Raw genomic sequence first — 19168 nt, 5'->3', positions numbered from 1 at the left:
CTGCAAAGCCTTCACTTTTTCTCTTTGTACATCACTGCTTTGGTCTCCACATTTCTCTTCCAATCGCGAGCATTAAGTATTAGTCAGCTTGGCGACAGTCCTCTACTACATCTACCCATCTTTGAAAACTTATCGTTATATTTAACTAACAGGTGCGCTCTTTTATTTTAAATTGGCTTTTCACTCTTTTTCTTGCTTGCTTTTTAAACATGAATCTGTTTTATATTCACTGTTATTCAGATTGACAGCCACAGTAGTAGTTTTTAGTTCTCTCTCTCCTTTCTAAATTTTAATGCACTATCTATTCCCAGTAAGCCCCTCCTGGCTGCTCCCAATCACCTTCTTGTCTTTCAGGTTTTCAGAAATTACTTCTAGCATGATTTGTTCTATAATCTTCCCAAAAGAGTCATCATCAAAAGAGAAAAACAAAGAAATATTTTATCAGTGGTTGAGGGTGGATGCCACTACTGCTCCTTAATCAATTCCTGTCAGTTTTACCTGTACATGTAATAACCATAAACTCATCCAGAGTTTCAAAACATTAGCAGAAAGAGCAAACAATCAGATTCTGATAATCTTTCTCCAAAGGTTATTTAATATTTCCATACAATATTCTCTTGGATATTGATTATACCATTCTACTTTTTATGGGCCTGAGCAAAGGAAACTTTGCCTTTCCAAAAGGTATAAAAATATGCATTATAAAGTAGCTACCAACCTTCTCCAGATCAGGCTCCCTTAAAGCTAATGCAAGTTCATTGTTATCCATTACAGATGCTGCTGCAACATCTAAAGGAGTTGATCCTCGCATAGAAGGAGAGGCTGTTGAAATAACATTTCGTTTCAGTAGTAATTTAATAGAAGCTAACAATTTAATAGTACAATAATGAAAACTAGTTAATAAAATATAAAATTCTGTAATTAGTCAGCGCATTATAAGTGTATCAGTTAAACTACTCAATTTATAGTCATCTTGCACTCATTTGTAACATGACATTAATAATAATTCAAAACACAACTTAGATGTTTATGCTAGAAAACCTGTCCCACACATTCCCATTCTCATCACAAAATGTGTTTAAAGATGTTATTCTTTACAATATTCTTAACTGAGATTACTTTGTTTTGAGGAAAAGATAAAGAAAATTTTATGTCCAAAAGAATGACATTTTATCTAATATACTGAAATTGAACATATCTTTCAACTTCAAAATATTAGAACATATTATTCATTTCTGTTAAAGCAGTAGTCAATATAGTATCAGTAAAAGCTAATAGTTTCTTACTAACACTCCAAATGCATTTCACTTGGGCATTTTCTCTCTAAAAGGAATTTTAGTTTATTTTTCTGTTCTGTATTTATATTTAAATAAGACTTTTTTATACACATTCTGCACTAAAACAACTAAAATAAAGGAAGAAAGCATCTTTGTAACACAGCAGCCTAGCAAAGAAAAGCTAGCATTTTAGGAAAATTGTAAAGTTTAATTCTGGGCACCTATATACTCATAATCAAAATGAGCTTTCTATTTGACCCACTGGCATAGAAATATATTGAAAACTCAAAAGAATTAAACAGTACAGCAAGCCACAGCAGTGAGAAATGAGCCATAATTAAAGACTGCCAACATTCATCCATGACCCTCTTTATCAAAATCAAGATTTTATTCTCTTCCATAAACAATTCAACTAAACACCAATTCTTCCTTAATGTCCAGGCATACACCATCAGGTGTATACAATATTACCTCAACTCACTGTTAAATATTATGGTTTTGTCTGGAGTTAGCTATAAAGTTAATGAAGATATTTTTTCATTAGGTAAAGCAGAAGCTTTGAGACAAAAACAAACAAACAAACAAACAAAAACAAAGCATAGAGGAATAGAAAAAAAAATTGAGATGGTGAGCAGGGGGAGAAGAGAAAGAGAACAGTTTTTGTTCAGAACATCACAAGCCACACACATTACTTACCAAGGCCAACACTGCTATTTTCCAATAAATAGCTAAGATGATCAAACATAGCTTTTTGATTCTGCCTACTAATGCGGCAAAAATAACATAGGAAACGACAGCAGTTTGCCACCATTTTTGGGAAAGTGATTTCCTAAAAATCAAGTGAAAACAGACTAAAGCTCAACCTCTAAAACAAGCATAAAAGTTGCAAGAGATTATTTATGTAACAGTCATTTAACATACTAGTATTTATGCATAGTGTTCATTGCATACCAATGAAGTTATTTTTAGGTTTTACTGTGAACTCAACAGAGCTCTAAGCCAATTAATAGCTTGCTGAATAACACAAATCTGATTAACAACTTGAAAATAAGAGCTGCATTCACAAAAATTCTAGATTCAAACATGAAATAATGTGAATGTTCAGATTTACAAAGTGATATTCATCCATTTTTAATTAATTTGAAAAAAGATCCTTCAAATCCCTTTAAAATTCATTAAACATAATAAGTGATATTCACATATTTTTTTCTTAAAAGCACGTGAATTCAGTGCTAAATCCATCTTTTTCTAGAACAGAAGAATATAATTTTTCTAAAAACATGATGAATTATTGTGCTATTGAAAATTAGTAAAAGGTTGTGGTCTCAGTACCTCCAGTGAGTGCTTGGAACCTTATAGGATAAGGCTTTGAACATCTATATTTTAAATTCTCTGTCTTCTAAGAGTAAACTGCTTTACCTTGGATTCTCCTCCACCAAGTACATTTACCATCACTTCCATGACGGTCTCATGCATGCCTAAAGCTCTCATGAGATTGGGATGTTGATAAAATACTTTATTATTCATGATGTCTCTACAGGAAAACAAAAGAAAAAAACAGATTATAATTTTTGGACTAGTTTGTTATTGTGTTATTTGCGAAGGTGACATACTGTGCAATTCTTCACCATTTGAAGTGATTCATCATCATCTAAAGTGAAGAATTACTTTGGGAATTTTTCCAGGTTCAGTCTCTCTCATCCTTTCCTCACCTTACCTCTGCACTCCCCTTACCCACCATTACAAGATATTCCATTTCTTTATGCATGTTAAAGGAGTATTTGACCTTTCTTTTTCCATATAAAGCTACTGCTCTAATCACCACTTGATTACACCTGAGCATGACGCTTCTCTACTTCCATTCCTGATCTAAAATTACTTTCTGACAAAAGTATGATATAATATTAGCTTCAAGTTTATATTCAACTCCTATTTTCTGATAAAGCACTCTTCAGAATATTTGCAGCCTCAAAATGCTTGACATCTGCCTTCAAGCTCAAGAAGAAAAGATAGTAAAAGAGAGAATGTAGATCCAGCTACCCTCTAAACATCAGAATCATTAGCCAATGTTAATGTTATTTCATGAATTAGTAGTCAGAAGGACTATCTTCTACACATTTCAGCAGAATAGATTTTACATACTTAGAAATCATTCCTGAGGACTATAATGTCAATATTTTATTTCATTTTGTATTTGTGGTACATCCAATAAAAATGTGTATTTTAGAAAGTAGTTACATTTCTAACAACTGTAGTTAGTCATGAAATCCCACGTAACCCAGAATTAAATGTAAAGACAAACAGGTCATGGTAGAAAAGGACTAGCAAGTCACTATAGGAAATACTATTGTCCGAATAAACAGAGATGATAAAAGATGGACCTGACTCCAAAAACTACCAATACCACATGATGGAATTCTGCCAGAGCATACTAAATTCCTATTTGTCTACAGCAGCTTTCTTTCATGGGAATAATTAAATGCAGAAACTCAAAATATCACCCATTAACTATCCAGCAGTACTGCATTATTTTAGAAAGCACATAATTGCTGACTTTATTGTGAAATGTCATACTTCAGAAAAACTCAATAGCATTTCTGAGGGAACAGTTCTTAAGGAGGAACAAGTAAATCTTCCATTTCTCAGTTGAGAGAAAGGAATGTCTTCCACACATAGTAAAACACTTGGCATTTCTAAATAGCAGCTGGAGCTCAGGTTAGGCTATAAAAGAACCAAATGTACAGCTGTGGAACCTAAGAGACAAATAAGATTATGATAGAAGCTATTAAGAATGGTGTGAGGAACCGGCAGCAAGAAAACTAACTTAGCAGAAAATACCTCATTATTTTCTCTATATCAAAATTTCACATATCTCCAGACTGTTAGAATTAAATCAGCCTGACTCATAAATTCCTTTGTAGTAGAAAAATGGTGAGGAAAACAAATGCTAACAAAAAAAAAAAACAAAAAAACAGAGTATGAAATGAAATTTACTGAGATTGGCTTCCTACGCACCACCCCAGACATAACTACATCAGAATCTAAAAATCACTCACTCATTTGAGTCTTAGCTTAATGAAACAAAACAATTCAAATTTACAAGTACAAAAGTGGATATAGAAATGCCATTCTATTTTGCCTGTGAACAGGTGACTTTCCCCTTTACCAAGCCTCACACTGAGTACATCGAATGGAAAATCAATCGGACCTGCTGTACAAAGGTGCAAAGTAGTTCATAATGAATCAGCAAAAATTATTTATACAAATTATTTGCATATTTTAAATTTTCAGTAAGCAGGGGAAAAAAAGGAAAAATGTTTTTTTGCACAAACAAAACTTCTCTTCATGTATTTCTGGCATTCTTTGTAAAACCCAGTCTCTTTTCTGCTCATTGCAACTGCTGATTGTGAATTTCTAAAACATAATGATGTTTAATCTCACCAGATATCCCTGATATGATAATGCTTCTTTGGAAAAAAAGAAAAGTGAGAAAAAAATAAACTTTTTGCTTGTAGAACTGATTAAGCTTTCTTTATACAGTTTTCTCCAACTGCAGTTCCTATTAAGCTATATTTTAGTGAAATAATTGTGGAAAAAATCATACTGCATGAACTGCTTCATAACTCAAATAGTAACAGTTACATATAGCACAGTAGAAGGATGTCATATGTGCAGACATTTGTATATTCAATTCCATTTGCTGAAAGCTTTAGGGATTTGTATGGGTCAACAGTTTCTAGTCCCTTCATTCATGTAAAAACTTGTCAAGTTGTCCATTTTCACAATCATAGTATTTAAAATATGACAACAAAACATATTTTTGTACATATATATTTATTTCTATATATTTTTCTTACATATGGACATGAGGGAACAGCATGAAGCCATGTGCAGAGAAGTTCAGGCTAGTTATTAGAAAAAGGTTCTTCACCAGCTGCTGGAACAGGCTCCTCACAGTAGTAGTCACAGCACCAAGATCCAGAGTTCAAGAAGCATTTGGACAATGCTCTCAGACTCAGGTTTGATTTTTAGGTGGTTCTGTGTGGAGTGAGGAGTCGGACTCTATGATCCTTTTGTTTTTTTTTTTTTTCCAACTTGAAATATTCTACATTTTTAACTCTTCTCACAAGAAAAGCCTGACATATCACTTGCTACTCTCCAAAACTGAGGCATATAATGCTACAACTCAAGATCATACACAACTAATACCAAAGTCTGCATTTACATCTATGTAGACGACTTACATTTATGTTTCACACAACTTTATTAATATAAACTGGACAGCTAATAAATACCTGTACATAAAGAGACATTACCCACCCTAATCCACGAATCATAAGTTTCTCTTCCTCCTTCCCCATCCTGACACTGAGCAATGAACGGATTTGGCCAAGGGATGCCAGGAGATTGATTGTATCTTCCACGGACACACTATTTATGGTGTAAGTCTTTGGTAGGGCTCGAACCAAGCCACCGATACCATCATACTGGCGATGGAGCAGTACAAACATGGCCCTGACTAACTCTGGGTCTTCTATTACTGATTCCTGGGCCCAGCGCACCATTGTATCTGAAATCAATTGCTGAAGAGTAGCTGTGAAGAAAATATACAAATCACAAAATTACCATTAGTTTCTCATATCTCTGATAGTAGTCTCTAAAGCAGTTTTTTTTCTAGGGATTTCTATAGCAAACTACTAAAGATAAGTATAATCAGAGTGTAAAAACAGAAGTATCTCAACAACAAAAGTCCCCATTTAAAATCAAAACACAGGGAATAAATCTAATAATCTAAAAGAAGCATGAAGACAAGCTTTTCACAAAATGAACAGATTTATTTATATACATTCCTTTTTAGACTTTTGAAAGAATTCATCTCTTTTTATTTCTTTTATACATATTATTACATACATAAAAAAATTATACTATGGCAAATGAAAATGCGGCATCATTTATTTATGGGGCTAAGATGCATATCCAGTCAAAATTTTTGTAATTTTCAAAATGAAACAATTGAATTTAATCTATTACTAAATGAAAAGGACCATCAAAAGAAATAAATGAAAAGGCTCCAATCAAATAAAGAGGAAATTGATGTTTGCAGTTTGAATTCAAGTTCTAACTAAGAAATTCATATTCAGAATCTATATTGAGAATACCTGATCAGACAAATTTATCAATTGCAAAGGTTTGGAAAAGTTATGTGTATTAAAATACATAGAATATATAATATCTGTTAAGATCTGATACCACGATTTAGAAAAATTACTCAAAAACAAGGACTTAAGACAAAGTATTTGTTGAAAAAAAGTGAATACTGGTTTTTTTTTCGTTTTTAACGGAACTTCAATTTAGGTTTGGAGGACAAGTAATCTAGGACCCTCAATTTGTAATTGTACGCTAGAAAATGTCGCCTAACTAATTAAGTTTTTTTTATGTCAAATGGATAACAGAGAACGTTTGATAAGGGAAGTTTTATAATTGCTGCTGAAGTTCAATAAACTGGCAGATAAACATTCTGGTACTGAAAAATATTGTTTATGTAGCACAAATATGGAAAATGTTTTCAAATTAGAAATTTTTATGTTGAAATCAACATAAATTTGGAGTAAACTAGGTGTAATTTCAGTCTAAACACACACAAAAAAAGTGAAAGCACTCAAAGAAAGATACTGAGCAAGAAGAAGAAAATATTTGGTTTAACAAAGAAAAGAATCTGAACTATTATATGGTAATACAACGTAAGGGAAAAATATAAAAAAGAGTAAAAGTTTCACTACTATTGTTAAAACACTGCACTCTGGATATCTCCGTTATCATAGCACATAGCATTTTTCAGTATAAAAGCCCTTAAAATAAATAAAATAATGAAATGTGTTCTGGCTGATATTTCAGAAAATACCGGGACTGAAACAAACAAAAACAAAAAGAAACAAACACAATATTATGCTGCATTTATTCTTCGTGATGTATCACATGAGAAGCCTACCAGTTTCCCTCCCTATTTTAATAAATGCAATACTGCATCAGAGTTACTTGTGGATCTGTATCCTTTTTGCAATGCTGAATCTAAATAGCCTAGTCATCACGTTAAAAACAGAATCATAAAATCAGGTGGAAGCTTTTTTGATCTGATACGTTGAGTGGTACTAGTTCAATATTATATTGTCTTTGTACTAACAAAGTTAGAGAAACAAATACATTTTGTAGAGTTCTAAGCTTACAGCAAGAAAAATGAAGCAAGGAAATTGTTGGATTTGTCACAGAATCACAGAATGGCCAGGGTTGGAAGGGAACTCAAGGATCATGAATCTCCAACCACCCTGCCACATGCAGGGCCACCAGCCTCCCCATTTAATACTAGACCAGGCTGCCCAGGGCCCCATTCAATCTGGCCTTGAACATTTCTAGGGACAGGGCATTCTGCTTAAACCTAGTCTGTAATTATCACTATAACTGAAATAAGTTAAAATCTGCAAAGCTAGAAAGCACGGTTTTAGGAGGAGAAAAATATTTCCTCTTATCACTTAAGTTAACGCTAATATCTGGCAGTTGATTTTTCATTATATCACAGGATATAATCACAGGAAAATCATAACCCATAATATTAAGCGCTAACATTAAGCAATCAAGTTAACAGTCCAGTTTCCCTAGGTATTCTATTTAGTCATCAAATAAAACCAAGTTTCTCCCAAACTCAGGATAATTAACCCATAAGGCCAGAAATTCATTCCTGCTAGTAGAGTAGCCAAATACTTAACTAAAAGTTCACTCCTGCTAGTAGCACAGCAGATTCAAAAATTAGAATATTTGGGAGAACCACCAGAGAGTATCCAGTGAGTAGTGGTCAAAGGATCAGTGTTTGGATAGAGATCAGTGACAACTGGCATCCCTCGGGGATCAGCATCTAGACCATTGTTCTTCAACATTTTCAGTAACATCAACACTAGAATGAAATGCAACCTCAGTAAGTTTGTGGATAAAACCAAGCTATAGTGTGCAGTCAACACATCTGAGAGACAGGATGCCATCCAGAGAGACTCAAGCAGAGGGCCCAGGTGAATCTCATGAGACTCAACAAATATAAATGCAAGGTATTGCAATCAGGTTGCGGCAATCCCCACTATCAACACAAGCCAGGGGACAAAAAAGGATAAAAAGGACTTGGGGATATTGGTAGATTGGTAGATATTGACTGGACATGAGCCAGCAATGCGCCCTCAGCCCAGAATGCCAGCCTGTATCAAAAAGAAGTGTGGCCAGCAGGTTGAGGAACGTGATCCTGGCCCTTTACTCAGTAGTGGTGATATCTCACCAGGGCTACTGTGTCCAGATGTGGAGTCCTCAGTACAGGAGAGACATGGACCTGTTGGAGGGCATCCAGAGGAGTGAAACAAAAATGGTCCAAAGAATGCTGAGGACAAGCTGAGAGATGGAGCTGTTCAGTCTGGAGAAGATAAGGCTCTGGGGATACCTTTCAATACACCTAAACAGAGGTCTATAAGAAAGGGACAGTCTATTTAGTAGATAGAAATATAGGACAAAGGGAAATGGTTTCAAACTAAAAGAGGGGAGCTTTAGACTAGATATAAGAAAAAAGTTTTATATGGTAAGGATGATCAAGCACTGGAACAGGTTGCCCAAAGAGGAAGTGGATACCCCATCCCTGTAGACATGCAAAGTCGGGAAAGGCAACCTGATCTAGCTGTAGGTGTTCCTGATCATTGTAGGACTCATACTCCTCAAACAATTCTGTGATTCCATGGTACTATGACCATAATAAAGGCAAAAAATAAAAATAAATCACAACTGACACCTAAAACAGTAAATAACATTCCATCATCCATTGGATGCAAGCACAACTTGGATGCCACTTCCATAACCCATTTGCCACAAGTAGAATTTGGATGCCACTAGTATTGACTCTTATAAAGTTGGAAAAGTAGAAAGTGACAGAAAAATTACAAAGTCATAGTTTTTAATTTTAGGCTGGATAGAGAAACTTCCTCCAAGTGTAGCTCTGCAAATTATTGTGCAGTCTTTTTTCAGTTGGCAACTTTCATGCAAATACCGATTTGGAGCTGCCGCTGCAGATTTTACAAGCAGGTTCTCATAAAGACGACCTTGCTACAACTAGTCTGCATTAACTCAACAAAAATCAAGAAATGTTCTATCAAAATTATGAATGGGGATCAAGTGTGGGGGGAAAAAAAGCCTAAACAACAACAACAAAACCACCCACAATAGAAGTTTCCAATACATCCCACTGGGGAAGAAAATCTGCTTATCATAAAATATAAATAAAACATTATTCCAGCTGAGATTGTTTAGAGTCAGAGCTACAAATATTGAGACGCACAGATGTTTCACTAAAAATCCACCTAGTTTTTGCTGAAAATGGAACTCTCTTCTCCGCTTCTCTAGTTATTTGGAATTCGGACACAATAAACTGTGATTTCATGTTGCTTACAGGATGTCTTAGCATCATCATCAATTGGCTTCTCAGCTTGCTTCTTCTTCAGATATGTAACTTTTTCCATTAGGTATAGGAGGCGACCCCTAATAGTTAAATCACTATTTCCATCCAAAGTTCCATCTTCATCCAGTTCAATTCCTGGAATCATAAATATATAACAAATAGTAAAATAATATGTTTAGACAAGTTGCAGCAATACTTTTTATTTTGTCTGTAGAAACAATCAAACTGAACTACATTGGTTCTGCTCTACCAGAACTATAAAAAAAACGATGTAAGCTTAACCAGAAGTTTGGGAAAAGTGCAGATGAAGTATATGTACTAGGCAGGAAAATGCAAACAAGGATCATGTTATTCTATTACCCTACTGAAGAAATTGTGTATTGTAATACATTAGATACATAGCAAATATATTTCTCTGCTCAACTCACTACAGATGTTTTCTTTTTAAAGTTTATTTGTATGTTTTGGAACTGTGTTGAGAATTGTATATATACACTGTCTATAGACACACTAGGACTCAAATGATAGTAAGCAATTGAAGATTCTATTGCTTGAATTGCATGATTTTTAATTATTTTTAAATTTTTTTTTTCACATTCAGTACAGTTCCGTTTCCATTAGAAGTTATTATATTTAGTCGTAGGAGCGTTACTGATATTAAACTACCAAAGATTATCAGTAAATTCAAATTTTACATGGAATTACAATTACATAATGGCTTGGATGGAAATCTCTTGAACCAGATTAACAGTAAAGATACTGAAATGTCTTATCAGTTAAAATGCTGCTCTGAAATTAATCGTATGAAATGTCTTTTTACCCACAGTTGCAATGTTCCCTGAGCTGTAGTAGTACTCCAGTGATTTGCAAACTGTCAATAGAAATGTCTCTCAGTCATTTCACTAGAAATGAACTGTGTCTAGCTAATCCAACAAACATGAGACTTGATATATATAACTGTTTAATGTACTTTGCAGTATATATTTTGAATACAGACTAATTTATTGCACTCAACTGTAACACGTTGTCTGACCCATAAAATTAATTTTGTACTTGTAGATTATGCAAATTACTAATTCTTGATAAAGAAAAGAAAAATAATGACAAAACTAGACCAAAAAATTAAAAAATGCATCTTCACATCACCCCAGTATAAGACATATGGAAAAGTCAAGAGAACAATGAAGCCCACTCGCCTTTCCTATTTTTTCTAAATAACATGTATTTCATCTTTGTTTTCTCTCAACTGATAATTTTTCTTTCTCCCTTTTTTTTTTCATTCAAAATAAAAATATTAAATTTGAAGTGAATACACTTTTTTCAAGATTTTGATTTATAGCAAATAGAGGGGGAACAAAGAATATGGTCAAGGGAAACTCAGCTAGGTATAGGAATAGGTGGTAGGAAACTTATGAAGTTCAGCAAGAAAAAATATGAAGCTCTGCATCTTAGACAGACCTACCAGGTGTGACAGTAACATTTGGTTTGAAGTGGTTAAAAAACCTTTGCAAATGAACCTAGGGGGTCTTGTTGAACAACATGCTAAACACCAGTCAGCAGGGCACTGTGAGAGCAAGGAGAGATAAAAATATCCTGTATTAGCAGAAACATAATCAGCAGCTCGAGGGAAATGATTCAGTGTTCAGAACCCATGAAACAATACCTGAAATAGGTTAGGGCTACCCACTACTAGAAAAACACTGAAAACCTGGAGGCATCTAACAAATGCCCACCAGGATTATTAGTAGCTGGACTACTATTCTACAAGGAGAGGATGAAGAAGCTGAAGTTGGTATCCTGCAGAACAGCACAGTTGTTGATCAAAATCTACCAAGAAGATGTGAGGGCAGTGTAGCCGTGCTCTTTCTGAAGTGAACAAGATACACTTGTGAAACTAAAACATGCAAGAGTCTAAAACTGACATAAGGAGAAAGAGTAACTCATCATTATGATACTCAAGCCTTGCAACAGGTTGTCCAAAGACGTCTCTGCACTTAGTATCTCTGAAGATCCAAACTGAAAAAGCACTCAGTAAACAGGTCCGAATTCACTGTTGAACCCAGTTTGAAAAGACTGCAAAAAAGTCTTTCAATGGTGTTCAGTACTTTAACATATAAATAATTTTCCTCAGTAATAGAAGTCCAATCTTGACATGGATCAATCCAACCGAAGTATCTCATGATAGACAGGATATCAGCTGTCCTTGCTCTACCAGTAGAGGAAATTCATGTATTACGTTGTCAGATACTAATGACATTTTTATTTATTTGTATATTTTAACATAGTGAAGTAAATAATTAAAAGCATTATTTCTGGTTAAACTGGGATCAGTAAGGAATGAAATTCAGGAGGAAAAGTGCTGAGGTGCTCCTACCCAAAATTTGTCCCTCGATAGGAGAATTACTTTAAAAGTTACATTACCACGCATCCCTGTATTAGCTTCTTCTAGCTGAGTAGGCATGACGTTGAGCTGCCTGTTTGCTTATGCCATCTGGCAGGGTCTCTTTCATTTTGCTTTTTAAGTAGTATATTGAAGTGAAATGAAAGGATAGGTATCCTTCAAACAGCAAAGCAACAAAACATATACTCTAAATAAAACTACATTATTACTGATTCACTGATATGAGCCTGACATTTAAAACATATTTTTTGCTGCTTTGTTTTTATTGATATTTTTGTGGGGTTTTTTAAATGTATTTCTCATTTTAATATGGCAAGGAATTTAATAATTGTATTTAGCAAATACAGTGAAGAAATCAAAAGCACAGAAATTAAACTCCTCCTTTTGAACTTTTCTGTTTCAACAGGTTCATGGTATGTTTCAACAGGTATATATTTTAATCACATCTTAGAAGACTGACCCATTGATATTATGTTATGTTATCTTATTATATGGTCATACTTCATTTCTTAAAACAGAGATACCCATGTGAGCACAAAGAGGAGGGGATGATCCAGAGGAACTGCTTGAGAAACAGATGAGCTAGACTTACCCAATACATTAAACCAGAATGAATTCCTAATGAGTTTTATAGTTGAAAAAAACAAAACAAAACAAAACATGTTTTCCTTCATGAAGCAAAACTTACTGCATTCTATACTAGTTTGATAGTTCAACCACGTGTGAGGATAAGAATACATATATTTTTTAACTGCACACTCTGTATTTTTATTTGTCAGTATTTGTTGTCATTATGGTGCAACCTCAAGACTAGCTAATTGCTTTTGTTTCCCTAAAATTATCTAGAAAGATGGTTTCTAAAGCTACTATAATTTTAAAAGGAAAAATGTTCAATATCAGGACTTACCACAGTGTGTCATTAGGTCTTCATGGAAATCCAAGAGTTGATCCCTAATTTCTTCAGGGCAAGGACAATCAGTTTTATCATCTTTAAAGTTCAGCAGCATGTTAATCTTAAGACACAGAATACAAAGGAAAGGCAAACAACACTTATTTCTAAAGGAAAATCTTGGAAATAAAAAGGAACTCTGCTGTACGTGGAATAAAACAAAAAAATTACAGTCAGTTGTAAAATATACCTGCTCCTGAGGTGGGGATCGAAATTCCTTTGTTTTTCTAGCTGTCAAGGCAGCAGACATGTTTAAGGCCTGCATCACTTCATTGTACCGGAAGCGCTGATTCTCTTGAAGCTTGGCCACAAAATCATCTGAAAATGCTACAATGGCTTCTATTCGGTGTCGTACCTGGCAATCACACAGGTACTGGAGTAGATGACACATCTGAGAAAACAGTATCATAAAAGTCAAGCCAAGAAGACTTCTCTGTAAATTAATGCAAGTAAGGATAATTTCCTTACAGAAGCAGTTACTGTCAAATAATTAGATTGAAATTTTCATTTTAGTTATTTACTGTATCTGAAGTGATCATCAATACATCCTACGCCAGAAATATCTGCCATCTGCAGGAGATTTATGGACATAAAAAAACATAATGGACAATAGATTTACTCCTTGCTGCAAATACACTTCTTTTCTGTCCAAACGAACAAACATGAAAAACACTGTTAATTTCATTAAGAAAGTAATTCAGTTTCACAAAACAGATGTTTGATCCACTGTGACAAAGTTCACGTAATCAGAAAGATACTCAATCTTCTCATTTCCCTCAAGCAAATAAATTCTCTATTTAACCACGATTAGATTACTGCGTTCCTTGAAAGGCAAATTACCAGGGAAATAAGAAAAGATCTGAGAAGAAACAGGAATGACCATTAACACAGCAGTTACCTGTAGTTTAACAGGCTCAGGAAGTTTCATTTGAAGGAGTCCTTCCTTTGGCACTTGCTCTCCTCTGGTTTCTTCCTCTCCTTCTGACTTGAGATCATCTGAACTCAGCTCCTTCTCTGAGAGATCCCTTTCATCCTCCAGATTCACAGCTTCTTTGAAAACCCGTGGCTCAATTAACTGTAAAATGTGTTTCAGATCCCCGTTGTGGAAGATTCCCATAATTAGGAGGGTGTAAAAGAGCTTGATGAGGGGGACAAACAGAAATTCTGTAGAACCTCCAACTGGGTCTCTGACATGGAGGCTGCCCTCCTGAACAGCTTCAGTCAGCATCTCTATTGTTTTGGCCTTCAAGATTTCTAGCGGGAATTCAGGACTAAACTGAAAGCATTCACTGTTAATGCTTACAAAACTCGGTGAGGAGAACTGCATTCTTGGCCTTAAGGAAGTGCTGAGTCCTATACCAGGCAGGCCATGTTTCTTGTTCTCATCAGGAAACAAGGTAATACTCTTGGTCTCATCAGTCATTGGAACAATAAATTCATTATTCATCATTAACCTGGCAGTTGCATAGGTATTGAGATGGATGTCTATGAGTAAGTCATAATATCCTGCACGCAATAATCCTGGCATATATTTATTCTCAATAGCATACAGAAGCTGAGATTCATCCACATGGCTACACATAGCATGGGCCACTCGGTTGTTCCCTAAAGCACATACAGCTGAATATAATCGGAGAGTATGGTAGTGAAATTTCAGCAGTTCTTCTTGTTCTGTCAGCTCTAAAATATCAATTGTTCTGCAGAGAAAAGAACAATACAGTATATATCAGTGCAAAAATTCACTTAAGAGGATGAATTCTTCCTATGGACAACATTAGCACAGTATCATTCATAGGGATGGGCTTTTTCAGTTTCCAACTTTCCTAATACTCTGCAAACCTAAGAAGGGAAATCTTTGCCCACCTTGCAGATTAGCTTTAATAATTTATAAACAATATTATTTTTTAATTCAAAATCTACACAATCTGTTAAAGGGTTTGGAGAAAACTAGGAGGATGTGGGGTTTAAAACTTTGAAAAATAAAATCAGAGTAAATTTTTAATATTATCTAAATCAAAACACATTATTCTTTATTTACTTGCGTTACAAATAGAGAGAAAAAAAATAGAGATGAACTTGGGCTTCTCTTTCAGAAAACTATCACATATCTAACATCATAACCCCAATTTAACCCAGATAAACTTATACATATATAAACAGTGTTAACCTGTTTTCTTCAGGAATGTGAAGGGCCATGAACTGCAAAGGATTCAGGCATTGTATCATCCAGCCCTGACGTTCACTGATCCTAGAGACATCAACTTTCAAGAAGTGGTTTGGCACTCTACTCCAAAGCACGTGAGTCAGAAATTGGACATGGAGACGTGGAGGACACTGGGAGACTGGGTTTTTGTGTTCACTTTTGAATAAGCCAGCAGATAATGGCATTACATTCTGGAGAATTCCAATGTAAGAGACAATCAATTTCATCATATTTACCAACAAGGAATACATAATATTCCTCAAGAAATATATTCAACATACAGTACAGTTCAAAATGAAATTTTCAGTATTTTGTAAAATCTATTGGTAACTGTTGGCAAACATTTTCCACAATATTGATATATATTACTAAATAGCTATATTTGGAAGAGAGGCTTCCATTGACTATGTTCTCTTCCTTGGACCAGAGATCTGAATCTGACCCTTCTTTTAAGTCTTTCAATTTCTAAGTCATCCATACATACAACACACAAAAGACAATTCCAGTCTTATTAAGTGTGCTCTTTAAGTATATCTCAAAACTCTTTTAAGGCTCTAACCTAACTTGCAAATAACATTGGTCATCCATGTTCTGTTTACAGAAAAAAATATTTGCCTTCCTGATCCAAGTGATTTCATTTCATCACAAAGGATAAGATTTTGAAACTTCAATGGGACTTTGCAATATCTTCTTCCAAAGCTAATCAGTTACAGTCCTTTTCATTCAATATACTATATTTTAAATGAACAAATTAAGAATTGAAATAACACAGAGCAAACACTTGGAAGAATAAATATCAGCTCAATGCCATGAATACATTGAATGCGACATTTATGGGGAAAAGAAAAAAAAAAAACACACAGAAAACAATATCTGATACCACATATTATTTCTGAACCTGCAAATACACAACAACAACAAAACAAAATCCCAACATTATTTACCTTAATTCTACCCAACTCAAACTGGAAAACATTTGGGCTTGTAGCCTGAGCAAATACAGCAGGAAATAACTTTGTACTTGGTTCAACCTACAATCAAACATGTAAAAACATTTAATCACTTAAGACAGCAAATACCATTATATATAAGTGTGTGTGTGTGTGTGTGTGTGTGTGTGTGTAAAGAATAACTATATTGGAAACCAGTAAATGAAAACCTCTGAATAAAACTCCAGAAAATACAAATAAAAGGGGAAAATTACTATTTCAACAATGCTATTTACTTTTCCTTCCAATCTTACAACAAACTTTCTAACAAAACGCAATCTGAGGAATCAGTTGCTTGTCTTCACATTGGATGACACCATCAAAAAATACTCACCTGATAGTATGTGCCCAGTTCTTTGCCATTAGCCGTGAAGGTCAGCAGGCCGCTGGCAGCATCAACTAAGCAACCAATCTCCAGACCATTATTATTACGTCCTTGCCCAGGACTCATGCTCTCTCCTGCGCATACCATATAGCAGTTGCTGCGTTTTATACTGAACATCAAAAAACAAATAGATTTATAGATGGAGATGTAGATAGACTATAGATCTAGTCAGCTAAGAAGAACTTTGTACATGTGTAATCAACAAACAAAAGTGCAGCCACCCTAATCGATGACAAAATTCAATGAAACTTAGACTTAATAATTGAAATGAAGATGACAAAACACAAAGGAGCTCAAATCTGTTGTAAAATTTCAAGAGACAAAACTAATTTTGAAAATTAATGGTTTAAATTCCTTAGTGTTAGGCATAACAGTTTCTGATACAGAACACAAGTTGAAATGCTGAAAGGCATTCTCATACTAATTCTTGCTTTCTCAAAATCAAAATAAATATTCCAAAAATAAGGCCATTTTGCTTCACTTAGTACCTCTTCAAAAACCAACAGTTACAGGATCATTGTCTGAATGACTCATACATATAAAATATGTAAATAGTTGCATATAAAAGTTGCGTTACCCTGCTATTTTTCAGAGTCTATTGATTTGATTAGACCATTATTCCTCTGTTTCTCTACAAGCAGTAGGAGAGAACGCCAAAGTTAAAAGAGGGCAAGTGGAAAAAAAAAAAAAAAGCAACAACAAAAAAGCCCCATATCAAGTCAATTACATTAAATTCAGTAGATTTACAGTTTATAAATTGTTAATTACTTTTAAGGATGGTAAAACCAGTATCCTTTTAAGAACACTGTAACCAACCTCTCATGGACCTTTCCTTTTTCATCTCCCAGTGTTACTGTAACAGTACGCACTCTGTCCAAGTCAAAGTTTGTGTCATACTGATGAAAGTCAGACGTAATCCAGCCTACCCAAACATTAGCAGGTTCTTGACCAGGAAATATTCTCACTGAGTAATAGTACTATATATATTAAAAAAAAAAAAAAAAAAAAAAAGGTAAATATTAGTATTTGGTTTACTGATAGATCACTTTAATTCACAATTTGATAAACATGCTCAAGTTAACCAAGATTCAACTTAATTTATGGTTTTCTCTATGGAAATTGGCTTATATTGACAGTCATGTCAAACCAAACCAAACATTAAAGGCATGTTTAAATTAATTTTTTTGTCAAAAAATTAGTTTCTGAAACTTTTACAAGAAAGAACATGTTATACAAAAGGCTAAGACAGAAATCCTTTGTTACCATACCGTGGAAGTTTGCATCAAATAATCATAGTCATCCCTATCATCTGCTAGTACATCCTCAGTAAGCCTTGCGGAATGGCTCGTGCTATAATCTGGTTTTGTCCTCCTAAGCATAAATCTGTAATGAAATAAATAAAATCAAAATATATGTGAGAAGTTCAACAGGTCAGTATATATACATAGCATTTTTGTACTAACATTGTTTTGATAGTGCATTTCATATAATGATCATAAAAGCATCAACAATAAACTAAATAATTGGTTCCAAACAGCTGGGGAAAAAAAAAATAAATAACAAGCCAAAAAAGCACTAGTTTCATGCTTAGTTTTAATCTATATCTTGCATATGAAGCAATGTATGTATACGAAAGTTAGTTTTTCCTCTTACTGCTTTATATTCAAACATAAGATAGAATTAGGGAAAGATCTCTGCAGATCCAATTGGCATTTTGTTCAGTCAAGAGCAAGAAAACAAAACAAAACGAAAAAAATCTAGTGCAGTACAAACCTTTGTTTAAGACGTGAAGGCTTTTCTTGAACAAAATCTTTATGGTTATTTAACTCTGGTTTTGTGGCATCCTTTTCTCTCTCTGTCCGGTCAGCTGCTAGATGACCATGAGCAGTTTTCATTAAAACTTCAAAATCAGAATCAGCATCGTAATCCTCCAAATCATTCTTTGGGCCAAAAAGACCAGTGCCTGGTAGCCCTCCTGCAGCTGTTCTGGAGAACACCTCAGCACATTCAATGGGCATACTTAACCGAAAAAACATGACTTCTGTTTTACTGTTCTGTGAACCAAAGGACTTCTGTGTAACCTTCAGGCAAGGACAAGTGTCTATGGTTCCATCAATTCTCATCACCTATTAAATGTAAAAATGTAGTTGTTTTGAAGCTGATGTGTTTCCCCAGGTTAAGTATTCAATTTGTGTGTCTAGAATAAACACTTTTGACATGCAAAGTTTGCAACTATACACTGTTAACAGTAAAGTGCATTGTAATTACGCACTCCCTTTTCAAGGAGAAATGAATACTTTAAGGAGTTCCTTCATTAAACACAAAACACTTCAGAGGGAACGTTCATTTGCATCACAATTCTTTAAAATATAAGTCCAACATATCCAAGAATAACATATTATAACTAATAAAGTATACGTGCATGACAAACACAGACTTTTTTTAAAAACAAAAGGGTGATACTTCTTGGCTGCCACTTCATCAA

General features: G+C 34.4%; 1 protein-coding gene across 6 annotated transcripts in view; it reads right to left on the bottom strand.

Moving 5' to 3' along the window:
• Positions 1 to 19168, bottom strand: part of RYR2 (ryanodine receptor 2) — a 342228-nt gene that overhangs the window by 111081 nt on the left and 211979 nt on the right. For all 6 annotated transcript variants that reach the window (XM_048936711.1, XM_048936713.1, XM_048936712.1 and 3 more), the window contains 14 exons: positions 18457 to 18809; positions 17952 to 18066; positions 17500 to 17660; positions 16633 to 16792; positions 16254 to 16340; positions 15274 to 15500; positions 14005 to 14803; positions 13297 to 13497; positions 13065 to 13170; positions 9748 to 9891; positions 5598 to 5871; positions 2697 to 2811; positions 1974 to 2106; positions 719 to 822 (listed from right to left, as the gene is read on the bottom strand). In XM_048936711.1, the coding sequence (XP_048792668.1) occupies positions 719 to 822; positions 1974 to 2106; positions 2697 to 2811; positions 5598 to 5871; positions 9748 to 9891; positions 13065 to 13170; positions 13297 to 13497; positions 14005 to 14803; positions 15274 to 15500; positions 16254 to 16340; positions 16633 to 16792; positions 17500 to 17660; positions 17952 to 18066; positions 18457 to 18809 (2979 nt within the window). The remainder of the gene's footprint in view (positions 1 to 718; positions 823 to 1973; positions 2107 to 2696; positions 2812 to 5597; positions 5872 to 9747; positions 9892 to 13064; positions 13171 to 13296; positions 13498 to 14004; positions 14804 to 15273; positions 15501 to 16253; positions 16341 to 16632; positions 16793 to 17499; positions 17661 to 17951; positions 18067 to 18456; positions 18810 to 19168) is intronic.

Source organism: Lagopus muta, chromosome 2, assembly GCF_023343835.1.
Source record: "Lagopus muta isolate bLagMut1 chromosome 2, bLagMut1 primary, whole genome shotgun sequence".
NCBI classification, from domain to species: domain Eukaryota; kingdom Metazoa; phylum Chordata; class Aves; order Galliformes; family Phasianidae; genus Lagopus; species Lagopus muta.
This window is presented reverse-complemented; position numbering and strand designations above follow the sequence as displayed.